A 19,725-nucleotide genomic window follows, 5' to 3' on the forward strand; every position below is an offset into this window, starting at 1 on the left:
CGCGGCCCGGCCCGGCCCGGCCTCGCCACGGGCCGCGAGCGGGGCCGAGCGGCGGCGCCTCGGCGCGGCGGCGCCGCCCGGCCTCGACCCCGGCCTCCCGCCCGGCCTCGGCCCCGGCCCCGCAGTCCCCGCCCCGGGGCCGGGCGCCCTCGCGCGGCGCCGCCTCCCCGAGCGCGGAACCCGAGCGCGGGGCGGGCGTTCCCCGCCGGCCCGGCCTGGCCCAGCGCGGCGCTGCGCGGAAGCCGCGAGGCGCCGGCTCGGCGCCGCCTGCCGCGGGGCCGCATGGCGAAGGCGGGCGCCGCGGGGGCCGCAGCGCCGGGCCCGAAAGCGAAGGCGCAGCCGAAGGCGAAGGCGAAGCCCCCGGCCGGGCCCGCGGCCCGCGGCAGAGGCAAGAACAGGAAATTCTGGCGCAGCCGCCGCAAGGCCGCGGCGGGGTTCGCGAAAGGCCCCGGAGCGACGGCGGCGGCGGCGGCCGCTCCCCCGCGCAGCCCCCAGGAGTTCTCGTCCAACTGGAAGGCGCTGCGGGAGGTGAGCGGGGGCCGGGGGGTTCCCGAGGGGCCGGGGGGTCCCCGTGGGGGGGGTTACCAAACCCTTCTGGGATGGGAGATGCCCTCAGTCTTGTCAGTGCGGGTCCCCTTTGCGTAGTAATTTAAGAAAACTTGGTGTGAGCAAGAGAAAAAGGTGCTGGGGCAGGTCAGCCAGGTGGAGAATCATGTTCCACTCGGCACCGAAGCAGAAGAGGAGCGAGGGGTGGTGCCAGGATGAAAGGGAGATCATCGTTCACACCAGCAAGTTGTGCAGTGCTGTTTTTTGGTCATTTTAGCTACTGAAACAAAAGGCAAATAGCTCGGATGAGCCCGTCGCTGCATGTCAAAAACACACGGGAAAGAAGCATGTGCTCAAAGAAGGAAATACCCAAGAAGGTCCAGCTGTCAATGGGAACGGGAACATGGTAAAATCCAAATCTGCAAATAAGATAAACAACGGTTCTGCTAAAGACAGTCCTCCTTTGCTAAATCCAAAATCCAAGAGGACTGCAATGGACAAGAATTCAAATGGCACCAAAAAGGATGGAAAAGGCAGCAAAGAGAGAAAGAAAAATGGCAATATTGAAAAGGAACAGGGCGATATAAAACATAAAAGGAGGAAAGCTGAAGAACATGTGGAACAGCAACCAAAAGAGTGAGTACTTAAAGCTTCATACATGTGTGTGAATACTGATTTTTAGAAGGTGCCCCTAAGGAGCACAGAGCAGTACTTTTGAAATAGGTGCACTCTTCCAGATTAAATTTTGGAAGAAATAAGATGCATACTACCCTAATTACTCAGATACAGCAACAGACCTGCATGGATGTCAGTATTGGACTAGTTTTCACAGAGCTAATTTCTTGATTAAAATAAAAACCAAGCTTTTTCTACACTATAAAGATGCAAGGTTATTTTAACACTATTGAATGTAATTTAATCTGTGCTTATCAGGGCTGACATCTGGTTTGATGATGTTGATCCAAAAGATATTGAAGCAGCAATAGGACCCGAAGCGGCAAAAGTTGCCAGAAGAAATCTGGGACTTGAAACGGGCCAATCCAAAGAGTCTGTGGAGAAGGCGCTGGTTAAAGAAAAGGCTTCTGAAGGGTGAGTGGCATTCCAGTGGCAAGCACGGCACCAGTGCAGCAGAGGCAGCAAGATTATTTTCTGGTAACGGTGACTTGCAGACACACAGCACAAGCTGACATCTTTCTGGGTCTGCTGACAAACAAGCTGCTCAGTTTGCCCCGTTCACATTGATGTGTGAATCTTGTGGAACTTCTGTGTGTGGTCCCTGTAGCAAATGTGTCACAAAGTTATCCTTTTTTCTTTTAGGCTGACAAGAGCTGTAGCCATGGACTGTGAAATGGTGGGAGTGGGACCCAAAGGTGAAGACAGTATTGTGGCTCGTGTGTCCATTGTGAACCAATTTGGAAAGTGTATTTATGACAAGTATGTCAAGCCGACAGAAGAGGTGACTGACTACAGAACAGCTGTTAGTGGCATACGCCCTGAGAATATAAAGACAGGTAGGAGTTTTTTCCAAAATGTTCTTTAGGAAGGACAAATTTAACAGGTTATCGCAGAAGTCTCCTTGGCTGAGCTTGGAAAAGTTTTAGTTTCATTCTGGAAAATGGAAAATAAAAGTTTGATATAGCCTGAATACATGAAAGTACAAAGAGGATACTGGGGAAGAAACTTGGGAAGATGTGCTTTTTACAGAGTGGTCACTAATGCCCCATGAAAAATTCACTCTTTAATTATGGTATGGGAATAATATAGAAGTTCATTTCCTTTAAGTGCTGTGCTCCTTATGGAATTCTCTATGTTCTTGTAACAAGCAGAGTATTTATTGTACTGTATGCATTCATAATTGTACAGTACACATTCATATAAGTAGCGTTCAAAGGATACAGCTGCCCTCACAAAAAAGAGGCAATGTTTTAATTGCAGCTTGCTGAGTTGTCTTACGTGTCTAATAGAAAGTGTTTCATTGTGTGGTATTTTTAGGAGAGAATTTTAAAATTGTTCAGAAGGAGGTCGCTGACATCTTAAATGGGCGGATTTTAGTCGGGCATGCTTTACACAATGACTTAAAGGTATGTGGCTGCAGATTTGTTATTTTGAAGCCAACACTTTAGTGATTGATTACATTTCTAATGTATCTCCCTGGATCAGTCAGATGAACACACCTCAACTCCGAGAAACTACAGCTTTATCATTGTTAGCTCAGTTTCTTGTCATTTCAAGCTGCACCAAGCATAGCCCTATTCACTTGCACACTGAAGTTCTTCAGCTTCAGAACTTTGTTCCCAATAGCACTAATACATCTGCTAAAGAGCCAGGAAATAAACGGCACAATACAAAAACTGTTTGCATGTTTTGCTCACCCCCAAAGTGCAACAGTCTGGACATCTTTACTGGAGACAGGTATCTAGTTACATCATGTTATGCCAGCGCTGCCAGTAGCCTCTACAGGTGGTGCCTCCAGACTAAATGATGTTTCTCATACTAAATAGTACGGTGAGACTTGAATCCTGCCAGTCTAGGTGATCTTAGGCTTGTCTAGTCATGGTTTTGAACAGTCTTTTATAATGGATGGAAGGAGAGAGCTGAAAGTTGTACATTCAGCTGTATAAATTTTCCTGCAACAGCACTCTTTAGACTGCAAATATTTTTTTTCAGGTCCTATTTCTTGATCATCCTAAGAAGAAAATTCGTGACACACAAAAATACAAGCCTTTCAGACAGAGAGTCAAGGTAAGAAATTGTCAGGAAGGGACACCTTGATTAACTGACTCTTGAGCTGCTGACTCCCAGCTTTGAGTTCACTCCTCGTATGTTTGCTCTACCTGCATAACTCTGAGCAAGTCCCAGTTCCTTCTTTCCTACATGAAACAGGGATGCCTGCTTCTTGTTGCTTGAAAATATTAAACTGGTTGAATGCTTATGTAGCATTTGAAATACGGCAGTCAGTTACCTGGTTCATTACAAATATTATCAGTAATATTTGTGCACATAATTCAGTGACTCTCCTACTCTTTAGCACTTAGATGGTCTTCATAATGCTTTTGTGAGTAGCAAAATAAGATGGTACAGTTCTACTTACAGTAAAGCTTATGTGAAACTGTTAATAGTATCATTTGCATAGGGGTATAAAAAAATACAGATGGTTTGAAGTTTCTGCTTAAACTGCATCAGTAAAGGTTCAAGTTACAGGCTGTTATTTTAAATTTTGTAATGATATACCCAGTTTTTGTTTTTCACAACATCAAGCACCCCAAACACAAATTTTAGGGCTGTGATTAATACATACAAAATCCTCAGCAGTGTGTGCAAAAATGTGCATAAATCTCATAATTCATTAATATTTCTTGCCAGTTCACCAATAGAAGCTGAGATGTGCTATACTTCAGTTTAAATATATTCTTCAATAATATTATATATAGGCCAAACAGTGTGAGACAGCATGATTCAATCTTTTCTTTTTCCAGAATGCACGGCCATCATTGAAACTGCTCTGTGAGAGACTGCTAAATGTTCAAGTGCAGACATCGGAGCACTGTTCGGTACGTATCCCATGAGAACATTCCTGGGTAAATCAACAAGGTATTACACGTTACCTCTATAATCTGGATTCAGTCCAGAATCCTGTGGCTTCATTCTAGTCTCTCAGTGAAGGTTAGCAAGCTGTGCTTGGATACCAGCATGGGATAAGACTGCCATGTAAACTTGCTTACTGTTATGTGCCTCGTACCACTTGGACTACTTTCTCATTTTCATAAACTTCTTTTGAACAAATAAACCATGTTTTGTTTAACTATCAATTCTTGTTCTTTAGGATCCCCAGGAAAAAAAATAGTTTTCAAGTATCAACTTCATACCTTAAAAGCAGCATTTTGTACCACTGTACTATGGCAGGTTGGATAAAATACTACTGAATCTCTGCAGTTACTTCCTTTCTTTCAGTGAATAAGAGGATGTAGTAGAGGAATGATCTGAAAAAGCAGGGCAGATTGTGAAGGTATTGCCAAGATACTGTATCAAGATTGATTTTTTGTAATGGCTCTCCTACTCAAGATCAGTTAGCGAAGTGCATAGCCTTGTGGTGGGTTCTGCATTCTGGATACATATTCCTCCCCTCCACTTGCCACTCTAGAACTCCTAAATCTAGAGATTATGAAATATTAATTGCAAGGAAGTATTAAAATGGATGGAAGATGTAGCTACCTATTAACAATAATGTTCTTAAACCATGTCAACTGTGTTTTGTTAAGCCTCGTGTTTGTTCTGTTCTCTTTTAGATTCAGGACGCACAAGCAGCTATGAGACTGTACACCTTAGAAAAAAAGCAGTGGGAAGCTGCTGTTAAGGACAAATCTAAATCTAAACTAAAGAAAAAATAAACTCTTAAAATTTGAATAATTCTACACTGTGGTTTTTATGTGCAGCATTTGCTGTGTTCATGTCAAATTCCAACACAAACTTAGAGAGAACTCAGAACTGACAACAGCTGCTTCATAAAAAAGCCCAACAAATAACACTTCCTGATGTGGTATGTGAACACTTTCGTACAAGAACACTGCAGAAGTAACCCCAGTTCTGGAGCGTACATACGCCTAATACCTACTACTGTTTGGACAATACTTGTAATGAATGCCTGAATTTGTGAAGTACTTCATCAGATCAATTCCTGCAAAGGAAATATACACTGAATGACTGAAAAGAAAAAGTGTTTTTGAATTATGTTACATGAAGGAAGAAACTGTTATTGCTTTGCTGAAACTTCTAAGACTACAATCTTTATTTCAGATATTTTTAAAGCCTACAAAGGCAAGTTCTTGGTTACTGCTGTTGGTCTCACAGTTGTAGTAACTAAATCAACAGAATATATAAGTGTTTATATATTACTAATGGCACAATATCAATCTCACTTTCTGGTGAGAAAAATCTTTTAAAATATTTCGGAAAGATCCAAGCTTTTATACCTGAACCAGCAGTCTACAGGTCTTGTTCTTATACAAACAGCTTTTATGTCACTTCTGCAGTTTCAAAAGCGTTGCATCCACAAGGATCATTATCTCCTGGAGAAAAATGTGAGAATTGTCAAATACAAAATTACTTTCTTGCTTCACATATTTTTATATTCCTTTATTAATAAAAACACTGTGTTTAACATAGGCCTTTAAAACTAGTGATGTTTTAAACAGATGTGGGGTCTGATCTGCAAATTCCAAAGCCATTCTAATTACCAGGTTGGATACTAATGCTATGATTTAAATAATCTAAACAGATACTGGAAGGTAACAAGGAACGGGTTTCAGAGATTTAGCAGTTCCATGTTGCACATTATATAGACAGAATGAGAGAGATCTGGTCTTGTCTGTCTGTCTTGCTGGTCAACAAGAGAACATGGGGGCCAACAAATGACATATATAATGGAAGAGGGAGCTTTCTTTTGTGATACCTTAGAGCTGCAGTGTTCATTACAATGGTCCAGGCAATGGCTGCAGGAGAAATTGGAGAACAAGCTCGTATAGATTTATAACTGTCTTTGAGACAGATTTTGTAAGCAAACCAAATCCGTAACGAAGAGGAGCAAGGTTATAAGATTAACCAGTTTTATAGGCTTACCAAAAAAAAAAAAAAAATAGTAATTACCGGTTATTTGACAGCAAGCCATTGAAAAGGAAATAATAGTGTAACACATTAAATGGCTTGAATAACTTAACTGTAGAAGCACCAGAAACAGCAATCAATTTTGCAGTATGACTACTTGTTGGAATTTAACATAAGTTAATTCTTCAGGCAAACTGACACTAGTGGGTTTCTTAAGGATGTCCGTTTCATAAAATTTCTTTTTGCTTTATCGTATATTTACGCCTTATTCCTGCAAACTTTAGCCTGTTTTAGTATGAAGAATGTAGCAAAATAATGCAAACCAATGTTGTAAGAGACCAGATCATCAAAAACCCTACAGCAACAGAGCATACAGAAGAAAAAACTTTCCAGCTACTTTTTTCAATACAATTAGAAATATTCTTATGAAAATGCTCTTCACCCAGTACACCCATAATTCTCCTCTAAATTTCTTCAATACATAATTTCTGCTATTTAGAGATGATAAAATCCATAACCAGAAATAATATATTAAGCCCACACCCTTTATTGTGACAGTGACTTCCACATACCATGCTAGATGGAAACCGGCTTTTTATTTCAGACAGCAGTTCTTCCATCTTCTGGGAGACCATATCCAGCACAATGTCATCTGTAATGTAAATAAATAAGATAACTTATGTTAACTGGTATACTGCTGATGTCTGGAATAATGTTTTTCTTCCATAGGTCTCAACAGAGGCTAGAGGAGAGCAGAGAGGGGATGGGTGCATAAGAACAGAAGACAAGATAAGATGAAGTTATAACTGCTGCATTGCAGAGGTGCTTATAGTTACTCAAGAACAACAAAATGGGATGAACTTACAGTTCAATTCATCCTCTTTTCTCAGGTATATATTAAGCCTCAGCTGAGTGCAACTACCATTTCCTGGATAGCTGCTGTTACAATTTTATTTACTACCTTTTGGGGGCAGGGGAGAGGAAGAGACTGCACAAACAGCACCACCATCTTACCGTACTGAACCATCTCATTAATCAGTGTACAGATATTTTCCACCACTTCTGGATCATCACAGTGAAAGTGGTAGGCATCTTTGATCAGTTTTATTCCACTGCCTTTTGAATCCGTTACAAATCTGAAAGCTGATATTTCTAAAACAGAGGGAAACAAATACTGCTGGGATACCTGGTAGCTGCAAACTATATTATCTGCTTTCCAGTTCCCTGCCCTAGCTAGCATACCTGTAATATTTATCCAGGAAACAGTGCCCACCTTCCTAAAAGCTTTTCTGAAACATATTTGGGCAGCAAGTAGAAGACTGTATAGACAGCTGATGCTGTCATGCATGGCAGAAGTACTATTTTGATATTTGTTGTTCTCTTGAGCTTTACCCTTTTACTTAGTTGAAACAACTTCACCATAAAATAAGAAATGAAAAAAGCTCTCACAGTTACTAAGATTGTGCTGACCTATTAGTTCTCGGAGATGCATGTTCTGTCCATGGGAAGAAAAAAATAGTTCACACTCCAATTTCACTACTACTTCTTCCAGTCCCATAAGACAAGACTAACCCAGGAGAGAAGATATCAATCCCATTCCCACTAGAAACTCTTGAACTATTCAGAAATGTCCACTTCTGAGGTGATTTGCAATTAACAAAAATGGATTGCTGAATGTTACCAGATAGCCTTAGAAGACTTGCTAATGCTTGGCAGGCGTTCTTCACCAGCACTGGTCTTTCTAGGTTCATCCTGAGAGCGTCTAGCAGAAGCACTGTTGTGGATTCATATTCATTTTCGGTTAAGCAACCTTTTTTTAAAAAATAAAACCTTTAAAATACTCATCAGCATTTTCAACTTCTGCCTCCTGTTTCTGAAAGGACTTTTTAATTATGCAACACAAATTACAAAGAAAGCATGTGAAAACCTGTATTACAATAACATAGGCCCAGTAAAGTCTTATCATGAGCTGATCAGAGGTCTAAGAGAAATTTCTGAGGTATCTTTTATGTCAAGATTTCGTTTCATGCTCCAGGCCAAAAGAAATGAAGACTCCTGAATACTCAACACATTCTGCTGGTGGGTACTAGAATTGAGACAAGACAGCACGCTGCTTAGGCTATTTTACTCAGCCCTTCCTACTGGAATAATGGCATAAGTAAGGGTTTTGATGCAGCAGTAGGTATGGCAATATTCTTGCATGCGTAAGAAACAGAGATAGAATAGCACTACAAGAATGCATTTGTTAGTGCACATGATAAAGAGATAAGGGTTTTATTTTTTAAACTGAAATGTTGTTCCCAAAGTACAAAGTCAACAAAGGTTTAAAAAACAAACCTTGCAGGCCATGCTGCACAGTGCTAATGCTGCATTCAAAGGAGTAACACAGAAGAGAGTAACACAGATGGCATTCTTGGGCTTGAGAGATAAGGAAGAGAGAGCGTTCTGTGCTATATAGGTTGCTGTAGGTGCCCATCATTACAGTATCCACAGCAGTATCCAGTTATAATTGCTATGGCTCACCAAAAAAATAGCTTCATCTGAGAGTGTCAGAGTGCAAATGCAGAGAAGGCTGGTTAAGAGAGGAGGTAAGTTCCTAACTCTGCTGCCATCTGCAGAGCCTGCTAAGGCCGAGCAGCCTGTATTTCAGGAGTCACCATCAGCAGACATGTTTGGTGTACTAGCCTCTTCCATGCACAACGGACAAGAAGCCTTGGAAAACACACCTTGGAGTGACAACGCCCACAGAGCTGAGCAAGCTGTCTCAGCTACCATTCCATTCTGGAGGTGCTCTTGAAGGACAGCAGAGGCAGCACAGACAGCACTTTTCAGCGATGCTTGGTCTACGCTGTTCTCTAAATTACCTTAATAAAAAGGAAATGTATCAAGTAGAGTTATTTAATCAAGCAATACTATCATAAGCACATTATATGTCAAGTTACATCAGTAAAACCTTAATTGATGAAGGCACTGGAGCAATGCAACATTATCTTAGTATGGACAACAGCCGAGAAAAGGAATCTAAAATATTCTAAAAGAAAGCAAATATTACAGAACTACAAAACAGTAATGCTTATTGCAGAAAGCTGAACTTCTCCAGTAACTAGTTTTCTCTACCATTCAAATTATACATGGGGATTACATCATGAAACCTCAAAAAATAATCATATTTTGGACAGAACATGGATGGATATAGCTGGACACACAAATCAAATGAGTAGTTCATTGTGCAGAGGGTCTGTGCAAACAGACCAAGTGAAATTGTGCACATTCTATGTTTTCTGCCTTCCTTGGCGATTAGGACACCACACAACTATACAAGAACATGTCACAGAAACAATTTACCTTAAAATAACTCTCTCTGTGGTCTCACAAAACAAGGTCACCTCAAGCAGTTACACACAGTTCTCCAACATTGTAGGATGACACTGGTTTAGTTCTAAGGCGATGGGAGGAGTATACTTGCCACCTTACCAATCCCATTTCTATTGAAAAAGCAAGTCCCTATGATTAAATTAATTAAAATGTATCCAGCTCAAGTGTTAGCCCAGTGCTGCCAAGAGAAGCGTGATACAAAGAAATAAGACGCCATTTATTTCAAATACTATTCTGATATCCAATCTAATATGCTGTTTTAACTGCATTCCCTCTGCTGATAACAGAGCAAAACTGCATGACTAACAAAGCAGCAGTTGTGTGTTCCCTTTCATTTTTGACAGTTTGTTCATAAGCCATATCTTAGGTTAAACAATAAAGATTTGACTTTGACCCCTTATCACAAAAAGGGGTACTGAAAAGTTTGCATTACTCTTTAGCTTTCTTTCATTTAGCTCCGGATCACTTAATTTTGTTCTAATAGTGCTGCAGAGACATCTCTCTAGAATGGGAGAAATAAGAACAAAAACCCAGTCCCAGCAGCACCATGTCTGAACCCAACTAGGCACAATACCTGCTGCGTTCAATCACACGAATCTAGGCACAATACTTGCTGTGTTCTGCTTACCACTCACAACCAAGCTCCAGAGAACTCCACAGCAAGAGAGGCAAATCTGTTCATTATGAAGAAAATTTCTTATAATCATCAGAAGGTCTAGAATTACTCCAGCTTTTCTTAGATTCTCTGCAGCAACTTCTAAAAAGCACAGAAAACAGAAATCCTATTAAATCTGATATTTTTTTTCCTCCTGTCACTGTCCTCGCAATGGACACTACTGCAAACCATATTTAAACAGTGCTAACCTAAAGTGGCAACATGATACCAGGGGCAGGAAAAAACAAAGCAAGAAAATAGACTGGATTCTTAACAAGATGCACATAAGCATAGTGTTTGGCACAAGTGACCCTTGCAAACACTGCCTGTTTAGCCATCCCTGTTCCTTACAGGTCTGAAATTTACAGAACAAAAAGGAATTAAGAAGGTATAAATCACTGTTATTCATATGTTTGCAAGTTAGCAATTCAAACTACCTCATTAACTGCAGAATTAGGAAAAAATGTATAAAAATAGCTTGGTCTTAGTAACTTTGTGTAAATCTAGACACTTCATTTTTGTACAGATTTTTTTTAGATTATCCTCTTTCATTGCTAAATCCTTCTGCAACCATTTAGAAAAACAGTCTTCTGCTGAATGTTGAATTGACAATCCAAGCAAGTAAAAAAATACTATAAATATTTAGCAACTACAATCTCAGGAGAAAAAGCAATATAGAGAAATTAGGTAGAGTGGTTTCAATTCTCCGTGGCACAGTCAGAAATAGAATCCAGGTTCTGTGCCCTCATTTTCCAAACAATACTATTTGTACAGTTTGTACTTGTTTCCAGAACAAGATCGAACACAGCACCACTCTAATACATACAAATTTGTAAGTGCCTGAAGCCTCAGCAATATGTCTCACACTTCCAGGATTGTTATAAGTAAGAAATCTTACCACTATTGACCTAATACCTGCAGACATACACAAATCCCAATGGTGTCATGAATTTTCCATTGTAACTTTGATTAGATTATAAAAGTGGAAAAATAAGAAATTCCCCAAAAATGAACAAGGTGACCCACCACTGGCTGAAATCATCATCAGTAGTGTGCAGACCAATGAAAGTAACTCTTCATTTTCAGAATGTTTTCTCACTGTCTCTAACAGAGAGTTAATCACGTTGTCACCCAAGCTTGTTTCCACATCCAGATCCTGTTCTAGAGCTGTCAAAAGCAAACATTTGAACAGAATGAAGAGATTTCAGTGGCTTTGAATGAAGTATGAGCTTCCCACTGTCATCATAAGCAAAACATTAACTACATTTCTTCACATAACAAAACCAAGAGTTGTTATCTTAAACATTCTGAAATAAAATTCTTACTAGTTTCAATCCTGTACCATTTTCATGTGTTATAGGGGTAAATTGCCAAGAAAAAGAGAGAAGGGACAATAAAAGAGAGCAAAATGTATTCTACACTTCCATGTTTTGAAATTCAAACTCCAGAATACTGAAAGTCTCTAATTTATGCACTCTAGTAACACTCTGCACGACAGACATAAAAGCAAACTTGGTAGTCTAGGAGCAGTAGCCTGAATTTAAAATTAACATTTTAACACAGAATTCAGGAATATCAGTCCTGAAGAAAGCCCATGAGAATCCAGACTCTTATTAAAGCTGCCTAAATCCTCTATTACTTTAAATTTATCCCCTAAAATCTTAATCAATTTGAACAGTAGTCATTGCCAAACCCATTTCAAATCTTATTTACTACATCTAACATTATAAGAGGTAGGCTATATTACTTGGAATTAATTGGAAGTCTCATAACTGTACCTTGACTAAGAATTTCAAGCAATAATCTGCAGCCACCTATCTGTAACTTGAGAGAATCTATATGAGTCTTCATGGCAGAAGTGATCAGTTCCGTGAATGTTAGCAGACAGGGTAAGGCTATGGGGAAAAGAAATGATGTGAGTCAACATTCGGTTACACTGTCAATTGCTGAGATTGCTCAGTGGGTGTCTACGGTTCAAAACACTGAGTTCCACTTTCAAATGAAAAGGAGTCCCCGTGACCAACGTGGTACAGCAGAACAACAGTCTTGAATCAAAGAACACAAAACGCAAGTAAACATGGAACAATACAGAGTGAATTCTGTAGTCTCGATGTGCGATATCTCTTACTAAATACAACAAGAAGTCTGTGCAAGCTAACTGTAGTCAGCATGGTCCTGGTAAGTCATATTGGCACTGTTCACTGGCCATGTAACGAGTAGCGAGGTAGAACACTGGCACATGAGCCCGAAGTTTAGCTTTTCAGAATCCGTAGAGGAAAACATTTCACTAGGTCTCCTAGTCCTAGGAAGACTTTGAGCTTTTGGAATACCTAATCCAGCTATCAATTTATCCACAAATACATGATAAAAAAGCTTGGGGAAAACTGGATGATTTCTAGGGATCCATTCTGAGCATGTTCAAAGATGTGAATATCAATCATGGTAAGCCATGGTGCAGAAGTGTCAAAAAAATAAAAATCAGATGTGTGCGCAGCCTTGTATTGCTGCCAGTGGGTTTAAATGAGTGTTGAAAATATTAGTAACTAAGGAAAAAAAAAATGCTCTTTCTCCTAATTTATTACAGATATAAAACACTCATGTGTTTTAATATCATAAGTCAATGCCAGTATTAAAATGTCACCACTATTAAACAACTGTATTTTATAACTGAATTAATGCGGTGCTTTGAAAATATTAATCTCGATCTGAAAGATTAATCTGAAAAAGTTGCCAATGCTGGGAGAGAACATACTGTTTTCCTTCACACAGCTTTACTAGACACACAGAAACTAGGCACCTGTAGCTCTCTTCTGCTCTATTGGTTTTATAGCCCCAGGCATTACCGACATTTTGCCCCACACTGATATGAATTACCTTCCACCTGCTCAACAAATGTTGGTTTGCCAATTCACCTCAGTTGCCAACTAAAACATCACTGAGTTCTTGCAGTGCCTATTGGTCTTATCCAACAAATGTCTCTGCTGTTCAAGAAAAGCATTTACAAGACAAGTACCAACACAATCATATCAAATGGCAGCCTATTTCAGCACGTGCAAAAATGAAAAACAGGAAGACAGCAATTTCATTCTCAACGGTAGTCAAGAGAACATTTTTCCCCTTACCATTACCTCAAAATGTAAGGAAAGAGCAGACTAAATAAATGAATAAAATAGTGCCTCACCATTTTTATCTCCTAAAAAGCTTGCAAGGTGCTCTACGGCTTTAACCTGTGCTTCTTCTCTATCCCAGTAAGCCTGCATGAACTCTACATAAAACAAGACAATTCTAATCATTTGATACAAATACTTATACAAAGCATTCACATTTTCTATCTATTTTGTGCAAGACATGTGAATTCACATAAATGAAAATAATGCAATTTGTGATTGTTGAAAAGAGGAATGATTTTTCCCTAAAGCATCAACCATTTGCAAATTACAAAGTGTTATGATTCATCTCTATGATTTGTGTACTTGAGGATCTGCTGGAATACTAAATCAGAACAGGGTTAGGGGCTTTAAATGCATTATTTGAACAGCCTTTTCAGATTAAGATAACTTCATCCTTACTTAGAAGGAAAATAATGGAGCAGATCCTTTGCTGGCATAAATTGGCTAATGCATTAGAATGCAAACAACATAAATGAGGTTCCCAGATTGCCTGAAGAATGATCTCTAACCCCATTCAACTAGCACATGAGGTATGGCTGTTAATCTTGAGCTTATAGAAAAGGTAGTAGAGCAATTCTTTCTCCAGATAGTATTCCATTTCAAGTAAAATGAATAGCTAATAATTCATTTTCCAGTAGAATACATGCTGACTGGAACACACATGGGTCTATTTCCTATGGAAGTCACCATACTACTAAATTCATCCTTTTTTCTTATTACCTAGAACACTGCTAATTCCACCCTCAAGGAGCATGTCTATTACATCAAGAGGCAAAGACGACTTTTTCGGTTTTATTAAAGAGGAACCAGCAACAGTCAGGCATTCCCTAATAAATGGAAGATCAGTCAGAGCCCTAGAGTCATGAGAGACAAAAAGTAGTACCAGTAAGTTAGAATTGATAAGTTACAAAAATTTCCTACAGGCTTTGTTTCACTTTGATTTAAGCCCCTAAATAACACTTCTTTGAAGACTGGATTACTTTTGACAGAACTTACACATTTTACCTTAAAACTGTTAATGAAAGAGCTTACTTTGAGCAAGCCATGCTTTGGCTTCAATTAACTGTCTGTAAAATGGCTATAATACCAAAATATTACATGTCATACTGAAATTTATGCATTCTCGGGCTGCAAAAAATTGCCTATAACATAATTTTATAATGTAGCTCTTCAAAAACAACAGCTAGACTCATCATAATGTTCATTTCCAAAAGAGAGAAATGAAGCCTTTGACTCTTTTCTAATAAGTCAATTTGTCAGGGAAATAAGATCAGCAGCCTTGAGTCAATTGCCTTCAAACAGCAGCTAACATTCCCCCTTTTCATTAAGGGAGGTGGGTTTAGTGAAAAAAAATCATAATAAAAGGAAAGCATCCCGAACTCACTTTGCTGTGGGTCTCATGCTGGGCTGAATATGTAGCATCATAAATAAAATTGTGAATAAAGGCAGAGAGCTGTTATATCCGTTTTGCATTAATGTCAGAACTCCCTCAAGATGGCTGGTATCCTGTCTGAGATCCTGCAGTAATGAAGTTATCTCTTGTGTCTGTAAAGAGGATAGTATCAGAAGACCCTTCACACACTCATTTACAGATATCCTGGTGGGCTCATGACATTTTAAATCTATAACAAAACATTATTACGTACGTTCAGAACAAAGCAGGTCATCATGTCAAGTAGAATACAACCTAGAGACCAGATGTCAGATTTCTCAGTAAAAGAAAAACTGAGTGTTTCTGGAGCCATCCAAGACTTGCTATCTGTTGAAATAAGAATCATATGGTAATGTTTCTGGCATTGTACTATACACAGTTTTGCTTGCACAGCCATAATCTGTAGGCACTAGTTTCATGTCACAGAATAATTCAGAGATATACAGCATAGATTAGTCTTTTTTACAGGTGATACGCCACAGAAGACTGTAAGAAGCACACTATAACTTATGAATAATTTTCCGAGATGTAACTGTGTATGTATCAAGCTAAATAAGCTTCCAACAAAATTTGCTGCAGAGAAGTTTTGTGACTCACAGTCACTAATCTATCTACTTTTTTTTTCAGTTGTGAACACAATTAATGCTGCAGGCAACCACCCATGGGGAATTGAGCAGATATTTGTGAAATGAATTCAGAAGGTATCGGAAAGCATCGGAAAGCAATAGTGCTGGTTAGATTCAGGTTAATGACTTAAATGTGAATGTTTATGTAATAGGCTATGATACAAGAAATACATCTACTTCGCCCTTAGTTTCTTTTATAATAACCTCTTTATTCATTAGAAGAAAAAAATAGCATAATGCAGAGAATGGAGAAAAATGGTTATTATGTTTCTTTGATTTTTCTCTGAGGATTAAAAATATCTACCATAACCGAATAATTTAAAAATAAAGAATTTAAGCTAAATACCTACTTTCTTCCACTCTTATTTTCCATTTCATTTCATCAGTCATAAGTGCTTCTGTACTGAAGTCACAAAGCATGAAGGATGCTTCATCGGTCACAAGAATGTTCGATGGCTTGAGATTTCTACAACACAAATATTTTCTGTCAGCATGTGAAATCAGAATGTAATAATGTATAACTACAGGCTCCCAGCATCTTTACACATGAAAAGGGATTTTTTTTTTAATATACAAGTGATAATCAACTGAAACACAATATTTTCCTTCCTTTACTGCAAAATGCTTTAAAAATTGACTGCAACATAGATTTATCTGAACATGTAATAGAATGGTTTTATCTGTCACTTTAGATACATGAAGTATAGCTTGTGTGTCACAGCCATCAAAATATAAACATTAGCAGAGACAGTCAGTATTCTAGTATTAAAATGAATGATCACTTCTCAAATCATTCCAAACAGCAAATATAGAACATCTAGAATATCTTTTAAATGGATAATTCTAGATAAAACTCAAGAATTAAATGACTTTCAGAAGTCACAGAAAACTAAGCTATGTACAAAGTCCAGAACTCCTATCTGCTAATCCTCCTTTTTGAACAGTAAGATTCAATGCTTCTTAAGTGAACAGTTGTGCTGAACGAATAGTTGCTGCAAAGAACAATCACCTCCCGGACAAAGAGAACAGATTTCCACTCACCTGTGAATAATATTTTGTTTGTGTATATAAAACAAAGCATCCACCATCTGTCCCAGGAACTTCAGAATCACCTACTGATAGGAATATACATGAAAGTGCAACGAAAACAGAGTAACAACAGAGAAATGAAACATTTCACATGAGAGAATTCCTTTGCTGGAAGTAGGGTTCATCCAAGAAGAAAGTACTATTTTCCTTATATGATAAATCTGCTCATCACTCTGTGTATTAGACAATTGTTATTATCCATATATTTTACAAATGAAAAGTAAAACAAGAAAAGATTTAATTGCTTAAGCACAAGCTATATAAAGACTTAATTATTGTTATGACAATTTCATGCTGATTCAGGGCAAAGCTGTAGACAGTTTTCCAAACAGGCCTTAAGCAGAACACTGTGTTTTGAAGATTTTGGGGAAGGCTTTGAGAAGGAGGGAATATAGAGGAAGAAATCTAAAAGCAGTAAGACTCCTTCATTTCAATCAGATGCCTCTTCTGTACTTTTTACCTTGTCTGTTATTTTCTCTGATTTCTGCCTTTTTTCTTTGATCAGAGATGAAAGATCTCCTTGGCCCGAGTGCTGCATTACCAGACAAAGGAACAGAGATGATATCTGTAATAAAGATTAAACCAAGATTGTCTGACTGTTTGCAGGTAATAATATATCCAGTAAGAAAGATAAAACTGAGCACTTGGCCAAACAGGTGGGTGGAACTTTCACCAATATCACGGCATTCTGAGCTAATCAATCTCTCACAAAGGAGACAATATTTACTTTCCTTTATTAAACATATAGCATCTGTTTTTCAAAAACATTACCAAGCATCTCTTATTTGAAACCATATGGGACAATTCAAGTCAAATACACATCCATAAAATCAACAGGAATTTTGCCTGAGTGCTGATTCAAGTCTGCAAACAAAACAGTCAGAGCTTTTGGCTTCCTATAACCTCCTATAAAAGGGTTTTTATGCAGGCATACTGAAGATGGAACAAAAGCAGCTTAAAATTATACATGCACTAGAAAATGGAACAGAATAAGCAAAAACTAAACATCAGAATTTGTGAGCCAGTACACAATACTGCCATGTGATGGATTCTGATCCATATACTTTCTTCAGTATGTTTAATCAGGAGTTTAAAAAGCAGGTTAGTTACAGATCAAATAACCTTTTTTAGCATCTCACACTGACAACCCCAAATATAAACCTGCAAAAAAAGCTTACAGGCCTGTAACATTAACCATGTGCTCCAGCTGAACCAATCCTATTTCATTCTCACCTTATTATCCCACATCACAAACAATTCCTTGTAAGCACAGATGCTTGAATGATGAAGTTTCAGCAAATCCATTGCCTGCATAGAATAAAAAAATCCAGAGACAGAACTTACCATAACTACATGCTCCATCCCACTGAACAGGGCCTTAAATAATATCCTAAGTCAGCTCCTGACCTTTTCATGTCACATGTCTGATCCAAACATTTCTATGCATAAGCTCTAATATATATCTCCATGTATCAGTGTCAAGTTAAGTGAAATATTTCAGCAAGATTCTACTCAATGTAATGCTGTAACAGCCTTGTGAGATTCAAGATATAAACTGATCCTTAGGGAGATGATATGTAGATAACCCCCCTTTTCCCAATTCCTAACATCCAAACCTGAAAACACATCTTAGGATATGAAAGTCAAGATGATATGTCTAGCATAGCCATTATTTCCAGTAACTACTCTGCAAGCTTGAGCCACAGAAAATACAATGACACTAAAGAGATATCCTAAGAAATAGTCTTACTTGACATGGATCTTGACTATTTACATAGTTTACATAGTAGACAAAAGGCTCTGTTCTGTTAACAAAGTTCTGTTACAGACTTTGGTCTCCGTAAGTGAAGCTAGTAAAGGAAAGCTGCACTGATACCTCCTTCAAGGCCTTATTTGCTTGCTTTTCTTCAATGCATTCAACCTGTACCAAACAAACAGAAGATGAGGATGAGATTGTAACACAGAGACAGCCAACCTTTAAGCTAGTAAAGATCTCACAACAATCTTGCCAAGACCATTGGAATTGCAAAGTGTGTATGAGTTGGCATAAATTTTAAATGACAGCTCTCCATAGCAACCAGTCTCTAATGTTTGAATCAGTCTGTCGGGAGATGAACAGAAACTGAGGTTTCGATGAGTCCAGGACAGCTGGCCGGTCCTTTCTCTACACTGTCCAAACAGCAGTGAGCTAAGGTTAAAACATGCTGGACGGACCTGAGCAGGCTGCTCCCCTTTCCCCAGTTCTAATCTCAATATTGTGGTAAAATGATGCAAATGCTGCAGCCGTCGAAGACAGCAGCGCAGTGTAACATGTATGTCTACTCTGACCCAGTGGCTGAGCTGCCTTACGTGTTTGTTACAATCAAAAGGGGCCATGGAGATGACGAACCTGCTGGCAGGCTCTTGTTTTCCTAGCAACCGCCTTCTCACCTGCTTCATGGCATATTTCTTCCCCACACTCTCCTCTGTTTTCAGTTCAACTACCAGCATAGTCCCCAGCGCCCCAGGCTGCAGCTGCTCCAGTACCTGCAGGGCAGGGGAAAGACCCTCATGCACTCACTCGGCTTCAAGGTGGGGGACAACCGAGCAGAAAATCCCTTCAAACCACTTCCCCACCGAGCCTCTCCAGACAGAGAGCACCTCCTGCTCCCTGCTGGGGGACAACACGCCCTCCCCCTCCGCACCCCAGCTCTGAGGGGGAGGCGTGCGGACCCCCCCTTCCCCTCTTCTCTGAGGTCCTGGATGTTTCCCCTTACTTCCCTTCTGCTGAAGGAAAACACCTTCATCTCCCCGGGGCCATGTACCCGCCCAGGGCCTCAGCCCCCCTCCCCAGGCCCCTCGCCCCCCGCCATTTCCCTCCCCAGGCCCCCTCGACCCCCGCCATTTCGTTGCCCAGCCCCCCCCCCCGTCAGCGCCACCCACACGCTGCCCCCGGGCCGGGGGCCGGGCCGGGCCCCGCCGCACCTCGTATCTCTCCATGGCGGCTCCGCGGCCCGCGCGGCCGCCGGGCGAGGCGGGGAGAGCGGCGGGCTCAGGGCGGCCCCTCGGCGCCCGGCCCCCCGCGGCCCTCAGCAGCGGCGAGCTGCGCGGCCCCCGCCGCCCTCCATTTCGCGGCTCCCGCCCCGGCCGCCGCGCAACGCCGGCCCTCAGCAGCGGCGCCGCCGGCCACCGCGTCGGGTCTGTCTGTCTGTCTGTCCGGTCACCCTCGCGGGCGAGAGGGGCTGCGCTGAG

The 19,725-nt window shown here is 40.3% G+C and overlaps 2 protein-coding genes across 5 annotated transcripts; one reads left to right on the forward strand and one right to left on the reverse strand.

Moving 5' to 3' along the window:
• Window positions 1–240: 240 nt before the first annotated feature.
• REXO4 (REX4 homolog, 3'-5' exonuclease) lies at window positions 241–5,709 on the forward strand. The gene is made up of 8 exons (XM_067308851.1): window positions 241–528; window positions 824–1,182; window positions 1,480–1,635; window positions 1,864–2,057; window positions 2,539–2,627; window positions 3,214–3,288; window positions 4,023–4,097; window positions 4,833–5,709. Exons 1-8 carry the CDS (start codon window positions 283–285, stop codon window positions 4,932–4,934), a joined length of 1,296 nt encoding a protein of 431 aa, XP_067164952.1. The 5' UTR covers window positions 241–282; the 3' UTR covers window positions 4,935–5,709.
• Window positions 5,315–19,563, reverse strand: STKLD1 (serine/threonine kinase like domain containing 1). Of its 4 annotated transcripts, none has more exons than XM_067308848.1 (19): window positions 19,459–19,559; window positions 18,925–19,020; window positions 18,371–18,415; window positions 17,728–17,802; window positions 16,955–17,059; window positions 16,447–16,517; window positions 15,756–15,871; window positions 14,994–15,106; window positions 14,732–14,892; window positions 14,068–14,201; window positions 13,359–13,442; window positions 11,956–12,072; window positions 11,204–11,344; window positions 10,151–10,279; window positions 8,874–9,011; window positions 7,829–7,921; window positions 7,162–7,299; window positions 6,720–6,799; window positions 5,315–5,612 (listed from the first exon to the last, which is right to left on the reverse strand). In XM_067308848.1, exons 1-19 carry the CDS (start codon window positions 19,471–19,473, stop codon window positions 5,565–5,567), a joined length of 1,899 nt encoding a protein of 632 aa, XP_067164949.1. In that variant the 5' UTR covers window positions 19,474–19,559; the 3' UTR covers window positions 5,315–5,564. The 4 variants fall into 4 exon arrangements, with proteins under 4 accessions (XP_067164949.1, XP_067164948.1, XP_067164950.1 ...); XM_067308847.1 differs by having other exon boundaries at window positions 7,829–7,957; window positions 19,459–19,557; XM_067308849.1 differs by lacking the exon at window positions 7,162–7,299 and having other exon boundaries at window positions 7,829–7,957; window positions 19,459–19,563.
• Window positions 19,564–19,725: the final 162 nt, after the last annotated feature.

This window comes from Apteryx mantelli, chromosome 21, assembly GCF_036417845.1.
Source record: "Apteryx mantelli isolate bAptMan1 chromosome 21, bAptMan1.hap1, whole genome shotgun sequence".
NCBI classification, from domain to species: Eukaryota; Metazoa; Chordata; class Aves; order Apterygiformes; family Apterygidae; genus Apteryx; species Apteryx mantelli.